Source organism: Lonchura striata, chromosome 4 (genome assembly GCF_050655825.1).
Source record: "Lonchura striata isolate lonStrDom1 chromosome 4, ASM5065582v1, whole genome shotgun sequence".
Lineage (NCBI taxonomy): Eukaryota > Metazoa > Chordata > Aves > Passeriformes > Estrildidae > Lonchura > Lonchura striata.
In genome coordinates this window covers 12,602,276-12,624,777 of record NC_140706.1, presented here as the reverse complement: position 1 = coordinate 12,624,777, position 22,502 = coordinate 12,602,276, and the positions used below count along the sequence as shown (strand labels likewise).

Sequence of the window (22,502 nt, the reverse complement as noted above, 5' to 3'; positions counted from 1 at the left end):
TAAGCTGTTATCATAATCATCAGTAATCAAACCAATTTTCCTATTGCAATTATGATTTCTTTTATGGTCTAGTCCTTTGTAAATTAAAGACAAAGTTTACATTAATTTGTCCAACTCCTATAAACTCCACAGTGTTTTATTGTTTTATTTCTTTTTCCCCTAATGCAAGGTTAGGAGTGTGAGTTCAAAAAGCAAATGTTGAAAGGTAGCCTCTGTAAGCAGTGAGCATTACAATAGCAGCTTCATTAGTTGTAAATGTCAGAAACTATTTTTGTTACCTCCTTCCCTGAGGAATTTGATGGGTGATTGGCATCATTGCTTTAAGGTAGAACAGGCAAGAAAACAGAAGAAATACAGATGCAGCAAAGTTGCAGTCATTTAAGTTGTACTGTAATTATAATAATCCTTAACCAGAAAAGTAAAACAAGTGAAGAATACAGCTGTTAATGGTTTCAATTCCCAAGTTTTGAATTACCATATTGATGGCTCAGTCTGGTTCTGATGACAGCTCAGTACTGAAGAGGTCTGGATGAAATGCCTAATTCTTAACCCCTTATTCTCACACCTGATCTTTGAACAGATCTTTGAACACTGTTTGCCTTGGCCCTTTGGCAAGCAGACAGTAAAACTGATCATAGAAACATACAGTGGTTTTGAAAGCAGGCTTCAACTTTAGAGCTGAATTCCAGTTCCCAAAATCCAGGTATGAACATTGCAAACTCCTCTAATTCCTACCTCCAAAAGGACCTTGTATCCTATGGACAGCCAAGACAGGTTATTAAAATAAGTAAATCTAAAAATCTACCACAAAATTTTCTGTCCCAGCAGAAGTTAGCTGGGCCAATACTGTGTAATAAGCCTTTCTCTCTACAAAACCTTCTAAGTGGACTTTGACAGGATTGTATTCCTCCCTTGCACTGAACAGCAACTATACATTTACATTTCTCTTGACCAGGATAGTGCTGCAGCGAAACAAGATTTTGGATCAGTTTGAGCTGCAGCAACAAATTCGTCTGGAGTCTCTGAAACAGAAGCTTCTGGGATTGCACCGCCTAGGAACCGAGCTGGAGAATCAGCTAAGGGTAAAATGGGTCATGGATCTGAAGCATTCAATGGAGAAATATGGGACAGATTGCTTCCCTAATTGAAATCAGTGCTGAGATTCATCACTGTCTTGTAGGAACACTTCCCTGATTGTTTCCCGTATTGTTTCCTGTGTTTCTGCAGTGATGTGCCTGTTTTGTTGTGCCACATGTAATAACATAATGCAGAACTGAGCTGTGTTGTGTTGAGTGATTGCTGCTTTGTCCTTGCGTGCAGGAAGCAGAGCAGGACTTTATGAGTGAGCTGGCTGTGCTGACCCGAGTTCCACTGACTGTGAGGAAGAAGCCTTCCAAAAAGAGCAAGCCAGCAGGTTAGTACTACCCTGAATTGTTCAGAAAAAAACCCCAACATAATTCCACAAATCTGTGCAGATTTTGCAGTATAACACATTGGAGTTTCAGGAGAGATTTTTTTATCAGTGCCATTTCCCTAATTGGGATGTAGAAGGGTAATGCAATTTTTCAAAGTCATCCAGTTCTCCGGCAGCACAGCCACAAACAAGTGTCACCTTTCCTCACTCCAGAGCAGCCTAACCAATAGATTACATTGTCCACTGAGGTAAGGCTTTGCCCTGCTGAAACCAAAACATTTTTTATGTCTTTGTCATGTCCTTTAGAAATGTCTCTGTTCACCTCAATTGCTAAATCCGTGGGAGAACAGCAGAGTTGAATCACCCAGCTTTCATTCTCCTGACAGAATGGAAGAATTGCCTCCCACACATGTACAATCGTACTGAATCAGGAAGCTTGATCTATTTTTATGAATTTACTGTAGTTTTGATAAATTATACTAATTCATTCTTCAAGAGATGCTTAGGGAGAATTTTTTAGAGTAGCAGTCGTATTTCCTAGTCCACATTTCCGATGCAGTGTACAAGTGTCATCCTTTGAGCCATGCAATCTTTCTGTCATTATCAGAATGAAACATATGGCATTACATTTGAAAGATGCTGAAAGGCAGGATGGGTGCCTGAAACAGAAAAGCAGGTCACTCCCTGCACAGTTTTGAAGTCTTTCTCCCCAGCTGTTGTTTCTCAGGTGTGCAGAATTGTTTGTCTTGGTAGGCACCGTTAATGCACAGACATATGGAAACAGTCCAGGGCCCTCAAAGCAGTGAATTTTTAGCATCATGTTCTGATTCAAATCACTCAAAAATATGAACTGGCTTTTCTTCTGCTTGGTGGTAATAAAAAGCCATTTTCAGTTACTTGCGAAGAAAATATATGATAGAGCTTTCAACTGTTGCTCCACATGGAAACTTACTTCAGTGTTCATCAAATGTGGCAGTTCAGTCTGCTGTGTGAGAACTAACCAGTGGTAAAAAAGCAGTATGCTCTGCTAATGTAAAGTGAAGTGATTTCTTTGGAATACTAACAGCTAAGTATGAAGTGTTAGAGTGTCATTTTTTGCTTCAGGTTAATCAAAACCAAACAAGCTTTACTAATTGTGGTTTTTTTTTTTTTTCTTTAATCCACTGCATTTGGCAATTTAGGTAAAAAAGCAAATTCCAAAAGACAAACCTTCCAGTCACCTGAACCTGCAGAAAAAGGTGATTCTCATGAAAATATTCAAGAGCCTTATGGAATAACTTCTGGCTTATGCAGGTATGTTAGAGACTATAAATATGGGATGTGAAAAGCTATTCATAAAAAATTCAATTCAGTTTTTCAATACAAAAACTGTAAAACTTATTTTAAAGGAGGTATGTTAGTCAAACTCAAAACATAATGCCTGCACTAGCTGAGCCTCCTTAATATTTACTTTCCACATTAGTTAACCTTTTTTACCCCATAATCTTTTTTAAACTTAGGAAATTCATCTGCATTTGCTTGTCTGCACTACTATGTATTTTATAAATAGCTTTGATTAAAGGTAGAGAAATGAGAAATGCTATTTCCAAATTTCCTTTATTTAGTTATATTTAAACCTTAGTCACAGACAGCATAAATCAGCAGAGACAAGTGAATTCAATGGAACTAGGCTGAAATGTAGCAACCAAAATATGGTCTGTGGTATTTCGGCTTTCAACTTCCACCTTTATTTCAGGAACAAAGGCAAGCGCCAGTCTTTGGCTGATGAGGGTAGCAGCTCTAACAATTATTTTCTTGATAGATGTTTCAGTTGGCTTGTGCTGGGGTGCTAACTAGAGAAGAAATGGCTACAAACCTGAAAGATGCCAGCTGATTACTACGGGCAGATCAAACCAGCCAGCTGGTTGCTGTAGCTTGATATATTGAGCAGAGAAAATCCTGCTGACAGGCAAAGCAAACAGTTGGTTCTCAGGAGCCACAGGCCTTTGGGGAAAAGTATTTATCCCCTGAGTGACCTCAGCCTGGGACTGACTTCAGGAGATGGCTCCTTTCCATGATGGCATCGACCCTTTTCACACACTCCTTTCCCACAGCCGACAAGGGATGCGTGTGTAGGGAACAGGGACCCAACAAAGGAACGTTTATGTTTTTGCAACTTTGTTTTGGCAGCCCCAACAGAGGCAGTGAAACCAGTGAGTGCAGAAGTTACATAGCAAGCACCTTTCTTTTACCAAAATTAGTTTAAGAGGGAAGTACAGTGTTTTAAAAACTGTCTGCAATTTTGTTTTGTTTTTCTTACTTGTTCTTTCAGAGAGATGTCACAGAGTTCACATGAAGGGGAGACAGAAGCAAGGAAAAACTCAAAGATATTAAAAAAGAAGGGCAGCAGGTAGTAAAAGCTTTTGTCTGGGCTGTCTGAACAGAGTGTACCAAGGCATTCTTCTGGTGAATCTCAGCAGGTATAGGTACTTACTGAGCTGCTTTGCTGAGGAACAAGGAAGAAAATCAATAACTCATAAATATTTTTTAGCTGCAGACCAAGAATCAATCCCAACTTCCTCGAGCTGTTAATAAAACATTCCCTCTTGGTTTTGGTAAGGGGGAACAAGGAAGTCTTTAATACAAGCTCTTTTGAGACTGCTTGGGTAATATGCTGGGGAGGCAGTTTTAGATTTAGAATAAATCTGAGGATACTGCACCTGTAGGAGAACAGGTGCACGCTGGGTCCTGGTCATTGTATCTCAGTAAGGTTTCATCACAGTAGTGATGTACTGTTTACTTTTGAGCCTTGAGATGTGGTACATAGTAGCATTTTTTTTTGTGGATGTTACTTTGACCTAAGGAAAGAAGATAAAAATGTAGAGAACATGTAAACAGGCTTCAGATGATACTGATACATCAAAAGATGACATTTGGTCTCTCTTTTGTTACATTTTTGTGCTTCTAGTCTTATGTATGCCTTTTAAAATTTGTGCAAAGATTTTAAAATAGCTGTTTCTCTGCCTTTTTCTTATAATTCAAATTGTTACTTTTAGAGAAAATGAGAGAGGTTTACTCTTTCACTTTTTATGCTTCAGTTTCTGGTCTTCTTCCTTAAGTGCACCCTTTTGTTTCCAATGTACTTCGTTATGCTCATTACATTTCCTATGGGAAATTCTTGTTATGCAAAGCAGTTAATTCTTACTGCCTGTACAGAGCACCTGTATTGTGTAATAAATTGCCCCATTTAAGCAATCCTACAGCTTTCATGAAGTGGGAGTATTCTGCTTTTTCAAAAATAAACATATATTTTGCTAGTGAAATGGTTGTCCTTTGGTGGAAGATGAAAAGTACTACATCAGTTACACAGTTTGCCTCAGACAAAAGTGTTCCTGTACAAACGAGTTCACCAGGCCTGTTACACACATGTGTTAAATGGTTAATTTTCATCTCAGCTGTAAAAAAAAAAAAAAAATCTAAATTGTACCTTTTCAAGTATTTGATTCTGGTATTTCAGCACTTCAGCTCTATGGTATCTCTGCATTCTCAGTCTGAACATTTTAACAGTTAGTTGGTGCTTGTTCTTTTCTTTTGTGGCCTTTTTTTTTTTTTGAGAGTTTTTTTTTGTTTTGTTTATTTGTTTTATTTGTTTTGGTAACAGAATAACTGTATTAACGTTGGATTGAACAGGTTTTGCTCTGCAGTGCTCTCTGTACAGGAGGCACAGGAATCTGTTACCATTAGAGCAGATGATGCTCTAAACCCCTCAGGACACCTGCCACACTCAGGGAATCACCCGAATCAGAATCACCCGAGCGGGTTTCTCATGACCAAGGCGGGGTCTGCCCTGTGCTGTGCTTGGCCGGTTTGAAATGGCTTTTTCCTCTGAATTAGGAGAGGATTGCCCCAAACGCGGGGCAGCAGTGCCCTCTCCCGGGCGGCTCGCGGTGTCAGCCCCTCCCCGGTGGGGGAGGGCAGGGAGCTCCGGGAGGGAGCCAGGGATGTCCCTGTGCTGGTGCCACCCCTCCAGTCCCCAGGGATGTCCCTGTGCTGGTGCCACCCCTCCAGGCCCCAGGGATGTCCCTGTGCTGGTGCCACCCCTCCAGTCCCCAGGGATGTCCCTGTGCTGGTGCCATCCCTGCTAGTCCCCAGGGATGTCCCTGTGCTTGGTGCCATCCCTCCAGTCCCCAGGGATGTCCCTGTGCTGGTGCCACCCCTCCAGGCCCCAGGGATGTCCCTGTGCTGGTGCCATCCCTCCAGTCCCCAGGGATGTCCCTGTGCTTGGTGCCATCCCTGCCAATCCCCCCAGGTCTGGGTGCAAGCACCTTCCAATCTTCCATCTCCCTGGCTTTCCCAGGATGGGGTTTCTGCAGACCTTTCTTTTCTCCCACATTAGCAATCTCCTGTCAGAACACCCTCTGGTCTTGTTCCTGTTAGTGACATCAGTCCCTTTGAGTTTCCCCATGGATACACCAAGTTCCTGTTTAATGTCATGTGCAGATAGGCACAGTGTGACACTTGCCATCACTGTCTGTCAGTGAGGCAGACATTGAACAAGACAGGGTTTAACTGGACCAAGAAACAAGTGCAGAAAATGCCAAACCTCAGAGCAGTTGCCTTGCAGTTAATACTGTTGTACTTTTATGTTATGTTAGAGAATCATAGACTCTAGGGGAAAATGGGATACCTAGGCACCAGTCACAGCTCAAAACATTCAGTTTATAGTGTAAATCTATATAGTACCCTGTCTTTATTCTGGAAGGGATAACACAGAGGTTTGATCATGCTTTACAGGTACATATCAAAAATGCTGCAGAAATTTTGAGGAAATGACGCCTTTTCCCTCCTATTTTTAAACATCGAGGGTAACATTATTCCATTTCCTATGTACCCCTTTCCCAACAGCCCTTACTGCCATCACTGCAACTTATCTGGAAAGTTTGTGGAAAGTTCATCCCAACCATGATCAAGAACTATCCTAAAGTCAGTTTGTTTTGACGAATGAGATTTTTTTTATTTTTTTTACTGAGAGTAGATGAACAAAGATTGGTAGCTTAGTAGTAAGTGCAGAGGGAAGGTAATAAAGGAACAGAGCATGGTACATTCAGATATCCCTGATTTTTGAAGGGAGGTGAAAACTCAGATGCAAGTACTGAATTCATGGACACTTCCTGACCCAAAATAAGCAAAATCCAGTGTTCTGTCAAGCCTGGAATAAAATAACTTTTTTTTTTTTTTTTTTCCTAGAGCTCCTTGACAATGACACAGGATTAAAATACAACTTGAATGAAATCACTGCTATTCCAGACTGATGTTCTAATTATGCAGATTTGAGATACTTCTAATACTTTTTTTTTTTTAATGTAACACCTACAGTGTTATTAGTGCCATTCTGTATTTAGATGCACTGATAGATAAATATCTGTGTAGACATTCTGTACCCTGAAGAGTTTTCCTTGGACAAATATTTACGTAAAGAAGATGGAATCATGGCAAACTAGTGAATTCTGTTTGCCTCTCCCTTGGGTCTGTAAGGCTGTTGCCATGTGAGGTCTTTGAGAACCATGCTAGGTCTAAATGGCAAGAAATATCTGGTGCCAAGAGTACTAGATCAACACTTTGCCATTGTGTATTAAGCTGTGCATTTCCTTGCTCCAGTAAGACATTAGTGGCAGGATTTCACATGGGTTTAAACACACCTTGGCAAATGCATGGCAGACAAATTCACTGAGAGCTGCAGGTAAAATGATGCTGCTGCTTCTCAAGAAATTACAAAGCACTGGAAATGAAGCAGACACTCTGAGAAGGATTAGCATTATATGCTTGCTCTTCTGGCCTCCTTCAAGTTTGTGTTGTTGGCTGCTGGAACCCAGAGCAGATGGTCATCTGACCTGCTCTGGTCTGAGATTTTAGTTCTTGAGGACAAAGACCAGGGAAACTCTTAAAGGCTGGGACAGCTGTCAGTTTTGGTACAGTCTTAGCATCATAATTATTAGGCTTTAAACACTAACACTGAACACTAGTGTTTAAACACTAGTTTAAACACTTTAAAACACTAGAATTTAAACATGTAACTGCATTGCTCAGGTAGTAGACAAAGTGTAACATGAGACAAATTGGTCCATAATCTGCTCAGAAAACAATCTGTGGATCCAGCCTTCCCTTCCACATCACTTGATTAACAAAGATAGTTCCCAGGCTGGTCACAGGGACTAATTTTAAGCAGACCATTGCAAATAGCAATAGGGAAGAGCAGCTTTACATCATTAGAGCTACATCAGGTATTGAAAAGTCATAGCCTCCCACAGATTTTTAGAAGTTTGACTATTCAGAAAGCCTGAAAGCTCTGCACTGCTTCCAGCTGTAGTTGAAATAACAGCAGCTCCTCACGAAGTTTACATCTCCCAGCCTGGTGTCCCTGCAAGGGACCAAACTCAAGTGCAGTTTTCTATTCTGCAGCATGCATGCAGAAGTAACAGCTAATCCACATTTTCTTTACTGGTAGTGTTTTCTTTACTGGTAGTGTTTTCTTAAGGACAGATTAGTGATGTAGGGGCAGGGACATTGCTATGAAATAGAGTCCAGGTGGTAAGAGAAGCATCTTTTGCTTTATTTTGCCATCCACGGGGAATGGCACATGCAATCTCTCTGGTGGAATTACAGTAGACATCCAGGTGAGGCTTCCTTCACCTCACCTGGTGAGGTGCAGCTCAGGATCCAGGGATTCCTGCTGGCTGCCCCTCAGCAGTGCCATGGCAGGAGCAGCCAGGCTGCAGGGAATTAGGCTACTTCTTCTTGGAGACATCACAGGAGAGCCACATTGACCTGACAGGCACAGTCTTGTTCCCAGAGGAGCATTGAACCATGAAATGCCACTCCAAGCACCCACACGTATTTATTCACAGGCACTTCATAGTGAAAAAATAAATGCATGTTAACAGTGGATCTTTGACCAGCTTGTAGGCAAAGGGCTTTTGGTTTAAGATGCTGTTACATGTGTAGGAAAAGTGGAATCTCAACATGAGTTACACAATGATAATTTCTGCTACCTCAAATGTGACAAGCCTCATACATTGAGTGGAAGTTTTATTTGGAGGTGAGCAATCACTGCTTCTTGCACAAAAACATGCAAGAAATGCAAGAGGGAAATTGTAACCAGCAGGTCCAAAATATTTAGGCTGTCAAATTCGCCACATAACTTCACAAACCAGCTGTATTTCTACTGTCAGGGTTACATCACTGCAACTGTTGCTGGCTGTCAACACTCAGAGCAAATGGGTTGGAATAGGACAAGGCAGATGGAGATTTGGCATTTCAGGATTGCCTTACCTGCTAGGCTGTGGGTTATTCCAGGGCACACTGTCCCCAGGCTTCTCTGCTACTGTTTTTTTACTTCCTATAAAAAATCTGAACTGCCAAATGAACAATTTCTTTTAATTCGTATCATTAAATATCTGAACCACCAAATGAGCAAGGAAGCCTGAGGATGAGGGCATGCTCCAGGCAATAGGAAACATGAATTTGAATTCTTAGCAGAAGGAATTGTTCATGAAAAGCTTTATTTTCCTTTTTTTTTTTTTTTTTTTGGGAGCAAGTAATTCAGTTCACTGCAGACTGAATTGCAGTGTTTCTGCACTGGTTCAGCTCAAAGCTAGAGGAAAAGCTGGCTCTTCAGACCAGCTCTGCTGCCAGGTTCCAGACCAAGCTGACCAAAATGGATTTTTCCAGGGTAGTGATTCCTTTCCCAGGCAAGCTGGAGATGACAGTATACTAGTTTCAGAATGACAGGCTTCAGGTGGGCTACTTCCCAAAACTGTTATGGCTCACGTGCACTTGGCATGCCCCACACAAGCTGTGCCCACCCATGTTACTGCTGCATGGGTGGGATGGATGGGTGCTCAGTGGTCAGGCAGCACAGCTGATAAAACCACTCCAGTGGCACCCCACTGCTGCAAGACTTTTCCTGCTGCAGCTCTGTAGTGTGGATAAAGGCAAAGTAGCACAAGGGGAGGGGTTTGTTGACCTGCTAATCTCACAGCACCCCACTTCCACCACAGCCCACACCCACCACAGCATCTGTAACACCTCAGACAAGCAAAAAGTGACAGGAAACAAGGTTTCTTAGCAGTTTGTGAGAGTCAGAAACACGATAAATACTTCCTTCACTCTCAGATAATTGAAGTCTGCTTCCCTCACCTTACCTGCAGCACGTTCTTTTCCTGCCATGCCTGGACACAGCTCAGTCAGCAGAGAAAACCATAATGAAGTCCAATATGGCTTAGGTCAAATTGCAGCACTGGGTACTGCTTCTGTTTCTGTAGTACAGATGAAGATGACAGCAGTGAATTACCCACTTTTAGGCAAACAACATGGAGATCTGAAGGTCTTTGGGAGAAAGTTATTTTGTGTCTCATTTGGGCAAAACTGAGGCAGCTGCGATGTCATAGAATCACAGACTTGTTAGGTTGGAAAAGAACTCTAAGATAGAATCCAACCATTAATAAATACATTTTAGTCAATAGTAAGTACAATTTTTAGTAAATAAATTTTTACTGTGAGCACTTTTAAATAAGACATATCATGCTATAATATGCATATGCAGACCTATACACTTATCAACACCTGTGATCTAAGGAGGTTCCTTCTATTTTATGATGTCAGCCTGAAAGACATTTTCTCTTGAGTTCCTCCATTCCAAATTTTCAATAATTGAGTCACAGCACTGGAAAGCAGAGCAAGACGCTTACCATTAATTTCCTTTATTTCACAAGCTTTGAATTCAGAAATTGAACCACAACTAGTAGATCTTGATACGGTAGAGTAAGTAAAAATGCATGTGATTACAAAGGAAAAAATTTGTACAAAAACTTTAAAAATCCGACAGCAACTTGGATTATCTGTAAGTACCAAAAATCTCATGCAGAAGGAGAGCACTACTGCCCAGGTGGAGAAATCCCTGCAGGGGTGGCAATGGCATTGGTATGTAAAACTTATGGCTCTGTCTAAAATGGAAACAAGTAGGACACAGACTTGGAATGTACCGAGTGGGAACAGACAGGTGCTACAGAGACCATTTGTCATTACGTGTCCCAGTGAGTTTCTGTGTCTTGAGAGAAGTGCTTCTTGGGTTTATAATAAATTAAAGATTAAACAGAAGCTGCTTATACTACTCTACTGCTTACTTTCCAGATGGCCATTTTCTTCCTTCATTAGTGTTTTTGGTGGTGTTTCTCAAATACAGACATTAATCTTGGCATTGTGTCTAGTCAGTTGTTGGCAATGTGTTCTAAAGGGACTCACTCACAGAATGCAACTTGCATAAATAACTCAGTAACATGCATTAACTACTCTAATACAGCGAACGGTGCAAAGGAACCATCATTCAGTTACGAGACAAAGCTAAAACCTGTAGTCACTAAAGGGGCAATGGAAGCACCATGCTTTAAGGTGACTATGGCATGAAAGCACAATTGTGAGGCAAGTAGTTCCAAGCAAACACACCACACTATTATCACCTCTTTCTATACAAAAAAAAAAAAAGGAAAAAAAAAGAAGAAAAAAAAAAGACATTTTGTTTTTTATTTCCGTTAGTACCAAATAAAACTGTGGGGTCAATAACACAGATATTAAAGGGAATGGACATTATTCCCATGATCCTTAATCCTTGTGTTTCTGTCCATCATCATTTCTCAGCCAAGACTGGTAATATTGGAGCGCCCACCAGGAGGTGCCACGATGCGGTGGCCAGTACGACGTGGGTTGTTGTCATCAATCTGAGCTCCTGCAGCAACAGAAAATGAGGAAACAAAGCTATGAAAGGGATTAAACCACCAGTAGTGAGGTTTTACCTGGCTATGCTTCCCTCCCACCACTATCAGCTAGTTTCTCTTGAGCCTGACTGAAGTGCTGAACAGACCTTCAAGGTACATTTCTGTCTTTTGTGAGGAGAGGGGGATTATATGCTTAGGATCAGACTAATGTTCACCTTACATGGAGAATTGTTTTCCACTGACTTGAAGGGACTTTTCAAACCTGCCTCACTGATTTAGGATATATGTCCCTACTGAGTCTATGGGACAACAGTTCAGTAAATCTGATGTTAACAATCATAAATCCATGAGGAAATGAGCTGATGTAAACTTCACACTGCATTTTAAATGCTGAAAGTTTAAGCTTAAGGAGACAGCAAGCTTTCTGACAGGCTAAGTATTGTCTGATCACACTCAATTTCCTAAAGGCAATGTAATAAATGTGTGGGGCCATTTAAAATGTTACCATAGTTTCTACTTCTTAATCTTGCATTTGCATCATGCAGATCAAATTTTTACCACTAGATGCCTTGGTAGTACCCAGATCCATTACTGCACTGTGAAACCACACTTTCAGATGCTTATGAAAATTCCAATTATTGGTTATTACTAAGATGTGAACTTTCTAAGCACTTTTTTGTTTTGTATAGCTTCATATATATTTGTATATGTTCACCATGACCTCAAATGTATGGGCAAAAATATTTTTTAAAATATTTGCTCTCCTAGGACTTTCTTACACAAGTTTAATTTGGTTTCTGAAGAGAGGATCTGTAAAGTAGGAAGACTCCACCATCAGCTCCCAGAAGGGAGAAAAATGTTTTGGGCACCAAGAGCAGAGGATAAGAAATACTCCAATCTGCTTATGAACAACTTCTGCACATGGTTTACAACCATGGACAAGGACAGTTGAGGTTTCCATGTCTAGCAGTTGCTGGTGATGCAGCCTGTGAGATGTCTGAGACTCACAGGTTGCACCAGACCCAAGTCCCATCAGCTGTGCACACCACCAAGGGGTTTCAGTCCCATCAACCAGAGAACTCAGCTAATTGCAATAGGCCAGGTAAATAATACTGAAAGACTGACACAGAGAAAATTTCAGGTTGAAAACATTTTGAATATTTGGCAATATGTAAAATATTGCTAGGCAATGAATGTGTAAAAACAAGTACATACATATATAAGTATATGCATGTATATGACTATATACAATCCTTTTATATTTGACTGAATAAGTAATTATAATTGAAATTCATCACCAGTAATCCATACTCATGACTTTAAAAGGTTTCTCATTAGTCAGGCTGACTTACCTGATAAGCTGAAATTGGATTGATGGAGGTTTCTGATTGGTGGGGGCTGGTTTTTGGCAGGGGAGGATTTAGTTGAGGGTGCAGGAGTTGCATATTTTGGCGTAGCTGGGATTTCATACACAGGTCCATCATACATTCCTCTGGAGACTCCTTGCAGTCCTCCTACCTAAAACAAGAGGAGAGTAAAAATCCAGACACTGAAAGCTCAGATAATACTGCCTAATGATCCTGTAGGAAGAGAACAGGGAGCCCAGAGCCCATTCTGCACTGGCTAAATTAACAACGCATCTACATTTCAAAGGGTAGTCTGCTTTATATATAAAGGAAATTAGAAAGCTTGCTCCCTCCATTTATATCTATGCATAAATGACAAAAGAGTTCCTTATCAGGCTTCCTTCACAATCAAAGGGGAGAAGTGGGATTCGGAAGAACAGGTGTGACCTGTTTATTTTACATAAGATCAGTCACAATCACCTCTCTCCATTCAGCTGCTGAGTCACACTTGGGTTGTAGCACAACTGATACCTGCTATACCAACTGCAGCAATTTCTGTCCTACCTATATTTTCTCTGCTCCTCCCCTTCGTGAATCTCTTTCTCTGTATTAGAACTCATTGAAAAGGAGTGACAATTCTCAAATTAAATTTCAGAAGTTTCTACTTCCTGCCATCAACTAGAAAAGCAAGTGTACGCTGGACTGTGGCAGGGGGTCTATCTTAAAATATTTGTCAATAAAATATCTGTCATTTGAGCTCCGATTTCAGTTTGAGTTCTCTAGATTTTTACCCTGTATGGTTCTTAAAAGACCATTAGAAAATACAATCAAAACTTCACTGGCCTTAAAAGCATAGGAATCTAGGAAATAATATTTTAATAAGAACAGTTCCAGTTTTCAGAAAGAGCCTGAAGCCATTGAATTGCAGAATGCAGCGCTCATCAAAAAGATCAGAAATCTGTGTCTTAAAAGATTATGGTTTCAGAGAAATTTCCCCAACAGGTTAAAAGTGAAATTAAAATACTGTATAGAAAGACACTATTCACAGGGATTTGATCCAGCTCTCAAAGCAATCAGTGCATTTTCCTTGCTTTTGATGACAGGGACATCAGGCTCAGAAGAGCCACTGTCTTGCAGGCTGAGCCAAAATTAATGCCCAGAAGAGAGTAGCTGCCAATCACAGCAATGAATCCATCTTCCAGGGACGCACAAAGACACGAATTTATACTGCTCCAGGGATAAGCTTATACTGCCAAGCTGTGCCAGTGCAGTTTTGCAGTCCCGTGCTTGACAAGTTTTTATATATTCTTCTGTTGTGCACGGACATGTTCATACAGCAGCTAATAAATTAGTTTTTCTGAATACTTCCAGTGAATAAAATTTGACAGTGGGAAAAGAAATTTGGGCATGAATCTGCTCTCCCTCTTGGCAGGCAGCAGAGGGAGCTGCAGGAGCAAAAATATCAGTCCCTTTGTCTGTTTGCAGACCTTGCCCAAGGATCAAAGGTCTCCCAAAATCTAGGCCCACTTTCAAGACACACGTGTTTTAATCTAGGTGATTTTGTTCAAATTCCTGCTACAAGAACTAATCTGTGATACTTGTTTCTAAACTGGTTTCACTATTTTGATGAATTTGTCATTATGTCGCACTCCCAGGCACTGAAGCCTTGAGCAGTGAATGTGAAGACAAGACCTGTATCATCTACATGGATAGTGCAAAAAAAATGCAACACTGATTGCTATGTTGCAAAATTTTTGTGGGTGCATTTGCTTTTTACAATGCCTTCTAAGAAGTGCAGGCCTTTCTTCTACAGCTTGATGGAATTTGCATAATAAATTATGAAAGATGAACACGATCAACCCATTTGTAGGCTTAATTTCAGCTGCCAGTATCACAGCCTATAGTATATGCTTGGCTGAAGAAAATACGAGGTTTAGCCAATTTTTATCATTACCTGTGCTCACACAGTGACTTTCCTGCTCACTGACAAGAAGCAATTTCCAAACATCTCCAGCCAATTGGTTTTCAACAGATAAGTACTGATAGATTCAAAACCAGAAGTGACCCAGAGGTGAAATCTTGGTCATTTCCCAAGCTTTTTATTAAACAAAAGTGAAAAGTTTTCTGAACCATTAATGCTGCTAATACACAGTTCAGCAAATGCACTAACACAAGTTCAGAAATGCCCAATATAATGAGAATCTCTGGCTGACAGGCTTTTCTTCTCTGCAGTGTAGCAGTTCAGCATGCAATTTAAAATTCTGTTTTTACTCTGCCTAACTCTCCCTCACAAAAAATCTTTCTCTATTCCTGAATTTTTAACTGAAAGTAAATTCTTTCACTATTCCTTCTCTCTTCAAAAGCTTTGACATACGGCATTGCTGGACATAAGGCAATTATGCCAACTGGCAATTATATGTTCTACCTGCTGAAGCTCACTGTGTTAATACTAAGTTAGATGATTTCACAATTGCAACCAGTTTTGTGGCAATTTTCTTGAGCAAGTCATATACATCCACCTGATATGGACTCATAATAGCACAACAATATTAAAAACAGATGCTACTGTGTTTCCAAGGGGGTTTGGCTACAAAGAAGATTCAACAGGATCTGACATTACCTTATTCCTGATTTTGATGCGCTGGTAAAGATACTCAGGGAAAGGTTTGCGAGGGATGAAGCGGCCCATTCCCTTATTGACGTGCAGATTTCCATCTTCAAACACAATCTTCCCTTGGCTTATGACCACGAGTGGGGCACCATGGCACTCCATTCCTTCAAAGATGTTGTACTCAATGGCCTGAGGATCAAGCAACACATTCACTGCCAAGACCTCCTTCCATTAGTAACTTATATTATGTACATTTGCAGTCATAGTTTTAGACAACTGCCATTAAGAAGTTTATAACTTGTATGAAGGAAAAACAATGCTTTTTGATATGAAAATATTTAAAGGATCTTTCTGATCAGACTTTCCTGGATGAGACATTCCCTTCCAGTTTTTCATTTTCCATCAAGGATTTCACTTGTTTTTGAAAATTTGCTGTATCTAACCAGAGCATTTAGAATAATGATAGCCCTTACAAGAAGGAAAATTATGACTCAGGTGTTGGATAACCAGAGGATGTGGTCCCACCATGCATCTGCTGTTACTGTGTAAGCAAATTTCAAAGAGGCTAGCACACATATTTCTGTCTGAAAAAGCCCAGAAAAGCCCAGGAAGGTCTGAATCTAAATGGGAATGACAGGGCAGGTGGTCATTACTTTCTTGAAAATACAGAGAGATCCCAGGATAGAGAAACAGTAACCGAATCACCCAAATTTACTTTTTAAATGTTTATAAATGTTTTGGTCTTTTAATATAAAAATGCAATACTGGGTTTTCAGTAAAACATTTGGAAAAATTCCCCAATACAAAGCACCAAAGCACTAAAGAGTAAGATAACAACTTTGGGATAGACAACACAAAACCTATCAGTCAAAATGAAAGCAACTGTCAGTCACTAGTACTCTGCACTGAGGGCAAAGAAACACATAGCAAATCTCTGGAATCAAACAGAAAATTCCATCCAGGAAGCCAATTAAAGCTGTATTATCAAAACATTTAATAGTCTGTCACAGTTTAGAATACTGTTAATTTAATAATGCAATTTATAATTTCAGGTGCTCTTTAGGTAAGAAAAAAAATAAGCTGGTTTTAAATTTATCCTTTAAATTTATCCTGAGCCTTATTAATCTCAGCTATGGAGCTGCTGATTCACATCTGTTTATAGGTCTGCCAGAAGCATGCAAAAAACAAATAGTGCAAGGGCCTATGCAGAGAGAAAATAAATTCTTCCTGATCACAATGCTTCCATCACAGGACTTCAATACTCTTGTGTCCTGAAACATTTACCCATTTCAGAACAGGGCTAGGCAGTTACCCCACTCCTCTGTGTCCTGGGCTATTGGTGTTCACATGATTTAGGTCAACAGCTGAAAAACAACAGTGACATTTCTTTTTTCATGCTGGTTTTCATTTCCTCCTTACCGATTTATGGCTTTTGGCTGTTATAGTCTTCACCTTATCAGGGTCCCAAATAACAACATCAGCATCGGATCCTACAGCAATCCGGCCTTTCCTTGGATATAGATTAAAGATTTTGGCAGCATTGGTGCTGGTGACAGCTACAAACTGACTCTCATCCATCTTGCCTGTGGCCTAAAAAACAATGTGATTTGAGCAAAACATGCTTATGAAATAAGGATTTACTATTCAGAGTACAGAAAAGTCAGGGTGATATTGGAAAACATCCCTTTAAAGATATGGTGATGTTGCATGAAACAGAGATTGTATCACACAGGACTTTATGCACAGCTCTTTAATTGGAAGTTTCAAAGAAATGAGTGTATTACTCCAGGCATTGCAAAGGACAGCCAGAGAAACCTTAGTGCACAGGATACCACCAAGGTGCTCAGCTATCTGGGAACCCTTTCTCTACACACTGAGGCCTAAGAGTTTTGTTGCTAGTCCTAGTAATTTCTATTTAAATAATTAAGCAGTTTTAAATCAGAGAAACTCATATGAGTGTTACAAGATATAACAAAAGATCCAGATTCCAAGACTTTTGGGAACACTTCTTGCAAATCAAGTCCATTCTATTATCATTATTGTCAGATCTATATGCCTAAGTAATAGAACCAATTATAAAGTCTTTGCCTGGAGAAATGTCATCACCAACAGAACTTTCCATACAGTAGGTGATGGTAATTTCTGCTGTACAGAACAGCATTTTGATTTCTCAGTAGAGTATTTTGGGATCTTCCCTGGCAACAAGCAAGAACAATGTTCTAAGGAAGAACAACAGTGCCCAACCTTTTAACATTAGATACACACTTATTTCCTGCCTGGTAAAATATAAGGTTTGTAAAGTATAAGCTACTCAGTGGTGCAGGACTGAATGTTAGCCACATGTAAATCCTGTGTTGCAGCCCTTCCTGCAGTTCCTTCCCATTGAGGGAGTAACAAAAGAAAATATCAGCAGCTTGCTTCCCTACATGGCAGGTATCTGAAGCTGCTTCTGTGCTTGGAATCTCAATAGCTGTCCCTGAGTAAAGTGGTTATGAAATAGAGTCTGGGAGAAGTGCTCATCAGAGCACTGTAAATACTGCCACTTCCCAGTCTGCAATGTGCATTCAAGCACCATGCAGTGAGAATGTGTGAGTGCGTAGGGTGTGCATGTGGGGACAGGCAATAGAGGGAGAGGATCATTATACATTAGAATCCATGGAACCAGCAGAAAATTCCTGACTTATACCAGCACTCCACTGCAAAGTATGCCAGGATGAGTTACTGCAACGCTCTCCTTCAAAGCATTTCATCATTTAGCCTCAGGCTCAGCTGCCATCCATTTGTAATTTTTCAAAAACGATGAAACACTTCCAAAATTCAAACAATTCATTCATCACGTTTATGTGAGGTCCACTTCAAAACCATTAAATTGCTCCAGATACCACATCTCTCAGAAGCATCCACTCTGACACTACGGGAAAATAGAGCAATGGAGTCTGGGAAGCCTCAGGTCTAATAAAACACAATACTATTGCAATGTCAGAAGTGAAACAAAGCCCTGAGTTTAAAAAACTGGAAGAGTCTTTTGAAATAAGCAATTCACCTCACAGTAGCATTCTCTCAGGGAATTCTCAGAAATATATCAGAAAGTCACTTAAGCAATGGCCAAGAGTCTCTTGACTTTCATTATTCAGCCAACACTCAATTTCTTTTTAGTCTATAAAAGTAAGTAATTACTTACTACAGCCTTGTCCCAGACAACAGTCATCCTTTCCTCAATTCCATTGACCCCTTCGGGAATCATAGTGAAGTTGTCCTTTCCAATGGCTTTCTGGGCAGTGCTATAGGGGCAATGTCCACTTCCCGTCACCTGCAGGTCCCCACTGTGGAGTTAACACACAGAAGGTTTAGACCAGGCATCACCAAGGTGACCTTGGTCTCAGACAGGCTGTGAATGGACCTTTTCAGACACCAGAGGCACAGGCTGTAAATCATGCCAGCAGCCTTTCTGCGCTGGCTACAGATCACTGAGAGAAACGATGGCACTGGACATCTCCACTTTCCCCCAGGAGCACCCTGAACTCCAGGATTGCAGCCCCCTCCAGCTCCAGGCTGCTTATCTACAGAGATCAGGCAAAAGCCCACTAACCAGGACAAAGGATTATTCCAGGATTAAGGAAATTATCAGAAGCTTGGATGAAATTTCTGCCACTCTCAAGATAAATTAATCCACAACCGCATTAAAAGATAATGGCAAATTTCACAGTACAAAGTCACGAGCTTCAAACGTATTCCCCTGCATTTCTCTCCTACACACGTATTTTTCTTACAAAACTTATATGAATACTTCTCACCTGACCTTTCAAAACAGAACCAAGAAAATAAAAATATTTTTATCAGGTAGTTTTCTAATTAAACAACAAATGGCATACTGCAAGTCACACACATACTCTGCTTTACCTAACTTAAGAGTCTTACACAGAAAAAGGCATGGAGAAAAATGTAAAAAGAGCTACCATTAATAATGCTTTTATTTAAGAGATTGGGTTTTTCAGCCTAGAGAATTTTTTTTTTTTTTTGGCAGAGAGCAGAACTGGATCACAGCTGCTCCTGGAAATAAGGAAGAATATAATCAATATGCAGAATCTTGCCAAAATAGAAAGACAAAAACGGTTCTCCAAAATCCACAGGAAACATGATATTTTTAGCTCTTGACTAAACTTACAGAAGGCAGGCACATTAGAACTCACTATGATTTCCCTTCCATCACTCCGTAAGTCCCCAAGAGCCTGTTATCTTTAACTGATAATGCAAATTCCAGCTCTGAAACAAATGAATGATTCCGGTCTACAAATCTAGATCCAACAAGGTAGCAAATAGCCAAGTACAGAAGAAAAAAGTGTCACACATAAGTAATTCTAATGACATTTTTTAGGCTGTCAGCCCTAATGATTGCTGACAGAGGAGAGTCCTTGGCCTCTTTTCTGGTTCTTCACCTCACTCACAAGCCATCCATCCAGTCTTTAGCAGAAGCCGAACCCATGAATTCAGTACAGGAAAGGCTGCTGTGCTTCAGCTGCTCCTGATTATTAATGACTGCCTGGTTTTACTCCACAGGATTAAGCCAATTTCATCAGTTAAACGTTCATTTATTTTAACACAACAATAAAGTCAGAAGGTTGCAATGCCATTTCTTCCTTTCTGAGGCCCTTCTAATCAGCAAAGCTTCCTGTGGCATCTCTCCTTTCCACACGCTGATAAAGCCATGAGAAGCTGACTGTCACAGCCAGGCCTGATATCACTGCCCACCTCCCTGAGGTTATGCTGTGCCTTAACACCACATTACAAACTCCTACACCTGAAAGATAAGAAGGGTCTGCTTTCTTTACTCCATACTCCCTCTTCTCTGACATTTAATGACATTATTGATATGAACTCTACTCCCCAGTCAAATCAATAGAAGACTTCCGAAACTGAAGTGTGTCTCTTGAGATCTTCCCATCCCTGGTTAACCCATGAGCACTCCTACTGTCACATGGGGGATAAGCATTACATCAACTAAAAAAATGAGAGACAGAAAGGGATCATCATTAAATAAATGCCAGATCAATACCTTGTAAGCTCATTCTTCCCCTTAAACCAGGTTTTCATGGCAAATTGCATCATCTGTGTAGCACCAAGATCTCACATCTCTGGTTCACAAGAGGTGGCACATCACAGCTGCAGAAATGCAGCAGCACACCATGCAAGATCAAAGCTAACTCAAGTGCATGGCCCACAGATGACATAAGGCCCTAATCTCATGAGGCAAATTCAATCTGCAAATCCCATGAGACATGATGGGGTTTTACACATTCAGCTTTTCAGTGGAAAATCAACAAATCATATCATTCAGCTTTCTGTGGAAAAGAGCACAAGCAGTATGCTGCATGCTTGCAAAGGAAGGATGTTGTAGGGATTTTTTAATGAATGTAAAATATAGGTATCCAAATCAACAGTGCAATAGAAATGTGAAATACTGTCTTTACCATGATCCATGCACAAAATTTCCCATGAATGCAGAGCAGACTGATACAATATACAATTCTTAGTTTCACAGTATAGATTTAAAGTATTAAAACTGAAAGCAGGCTAAGCTGCTGTCATTTAAGATCTAGGACTTTAAGCAACTAGGAAAAAAGCCATTTTTGCATGCTTGTAGAATAATAAAAACTTCTGTAAGTCTATGCTTTGTCTTTCTGATGTTAGTTTTAAAAAGTTGTTATTTGGATTCCAATTCTAAAAATGTTCTTGCTTATCTGCTTTGACCCACATACTATTATTTTGGGACTCTCTTCTAGAAAGCATACATAGGCACACTAACAGACTGAGAAGTCAAACATTCTGATACATATTTACATGTGCTGGCTAAGAGCCTTACCCTCACACAGTGAGCCTCACCCTTTACAATGCTGATAGTGATGAATCAGACCAAGAAAGTAATTTTTTCTGAGTCTTTATTTGGAACAAGAAGCTCAGTTATGGAAAAACCATTTTTGCCATCAGACTGTCAGAAGAGAACTGCTCTGAATTCTTACCAGAACCACATGTAATTCAGAGCTCAGCTGCAGCATCTTTAGAGCAGCTGTGTTAAAGCCTGGGTGGGCTCTGGGCTGCACAGCCTGACCCATCATGTGCAAGGGGAGACGGGGCACTGGCTGATGGCATCCTCCTGTCACATGTGTGTGCCCACCCACCTCCAGGCAGCTGCTCTGAAGATGGTCACTGTCAAGTGTCAAATTTCACTGCTCTGTCTAGGGCACTGGAAACCCCAGACAGGGGAGGCCGGAGCTGAGGTGGGTGCCACCACATGAAGGTAAATAAGGATATGAATGGTAAGTTGAGTTCCTCACTCCAGCCCTAGGAATCTGTCCTGCTGGGGCTTCAGCTGTGAATTTCTATATCATTTCAGAGCAGATGGTCTTTTGCTTAAGCTAAAGAAGACCCACAGTTGGCTACAGGCAGGAAATACTTTCAGAGATGGTTTTACAGTCTGGGTTTCTGGCAAGGCATTGCTGATGTCTTCTTTTCTATATGAGAAAGACACTTCCTCTGCTGTCCACATTCCTTTCACCTACCTAGTGATTAAACTCTCCCTGACAACCTGAAGGCAGCCAGCTCACATCCCTATCCTGTCAAGAGATGGCCTTCAGTCTCCAGCTGTCTCCACCCAAATCCCCCTGTTTCCTTTGTAATCCACTCTGGCCTCTTTCTCCTGACATACCTGCTGTACATGTACCACTTATCTTTGCCTTTTTCCAACTGGAGGATGCCAGAGCCCATAGAGACACAAAGCAAGCTAAAATAAGAAGCCTGCAAGAACTGGACACAACTTGTATGATTTTGGTCCCTCCCAGATGAAGGCAAACTACCAAGTCAGAACTTTTCAATATGCAGGAGATAAACTCACTGAACCATGCTACTAACACAAGTTAGTTTAGGACAAGACAATTTTCAGAACTCACAGCTGAGAGCCCTGCACCAGCTTTGACAAAAATTGCCCCAAGAAATTTTTCTGGTTCAAGGTATCTCTGCATTCAGGAACAGCCCTGATTTGTGGAGCTGTGCTTGTCAAATATGACTGGGGCTTAAAACTGAGTCCAGCCTCAAAGATGGCAATGTATCCACCAGGCTTTTGCTTATGCTGGACAGTGAGGATGCCATCCCATCATATATCAACAATTCAGCTGAAGAAAACTGAAAACCAGGGAGAAGGCCAGTTTGAAGTCCTGACAATCTAGTTGTACAACTAGGAATCACTTAAAAAGCAGAAAGAAAAAGAATTAATTCCTGAATAGCCAGCAATTGTCTCTATATCAAGCCAACCAGTAACTGGAGTGTCCATGACTGCTCACTTGACTGACAGCCTAAGCATAAGGATATAATCATCCCTGGTTTTCTAT

General features: G+C 40.6%; 2 protein-coding genes across 13 annotated transcripts in view; one reads left to right on the top strand and one right to left on the bottom strand.

Moving 5' to 3' along the window:
- The window catches only part of EVC (EvC ciliary complex subunit 1), a 48,371-nt gene extending 43,655 nt beyond the window's left edge, over window positions 1-4,716 (top strand). For all 11 annotated transcript variants that reach the window (XM_085577681.1, XM_021550721.3, XM_085577680.1 and 8 more), the window contains 4 exons: window positions 956-1,082; window positions 1,321-1,414; window positions 2,596-2,707; window positions 3,726-4,716. In XM_085577681.1, coding sequence (XP_085433807.1) covers window positions 956-1,082; window positions 1,321-1,414; window positions 2,596-2,707; window positions 3,726-3,807 — 415 coding nt within the window. In that variant the 3' untranslated portion in view covers window positions 3,808-4,716. The remainder of the gene's footprint in view (window positions 1-955; window positions 1,083-1,320; window positions 1,415-2,595; window positions 2,708-3,725) is intronic.
- Window positions 4,717-10,136: 5,420 nt separating this feature from the next.
- The window catches only part of CRMP1 (collapsin response mediator protein 1), a 49,578-nt gene continuing 37,212 nt past the window's right edge, over window positions 10,137-22,502 (bottom strand). For both annotated transcript variants that reach the window (XM_021550765.4, XM_021550766.4), the window contains exons 10-14: window positions 18,302-18,443; window positions 16,540-16,710; window positions 15,130-15,309; window positions 12,516-12,681; window positions 10,137-11,174 (exon numbers count right to left, since the gene is read on the bottom strand). In XM_021550765.4, the coding sequence (XP_021406440.1) occupies window positions 11,083-11,174; window positions 12,516-12,681; window positions 15,130-15,309; window positions 16,540-16,710; window positions 18,302-18,443 (751 nt within the window). In that variant the 3' untranslated portion in view covers window positions 10,137-11,082. The remainder of the gene's footprint in view (window positions 11,175-12,515; window positions 12,682-15,129; window positions 15,310-16,539; window positions 16,711-18,301; window positions 18,444-22,502) is intronic.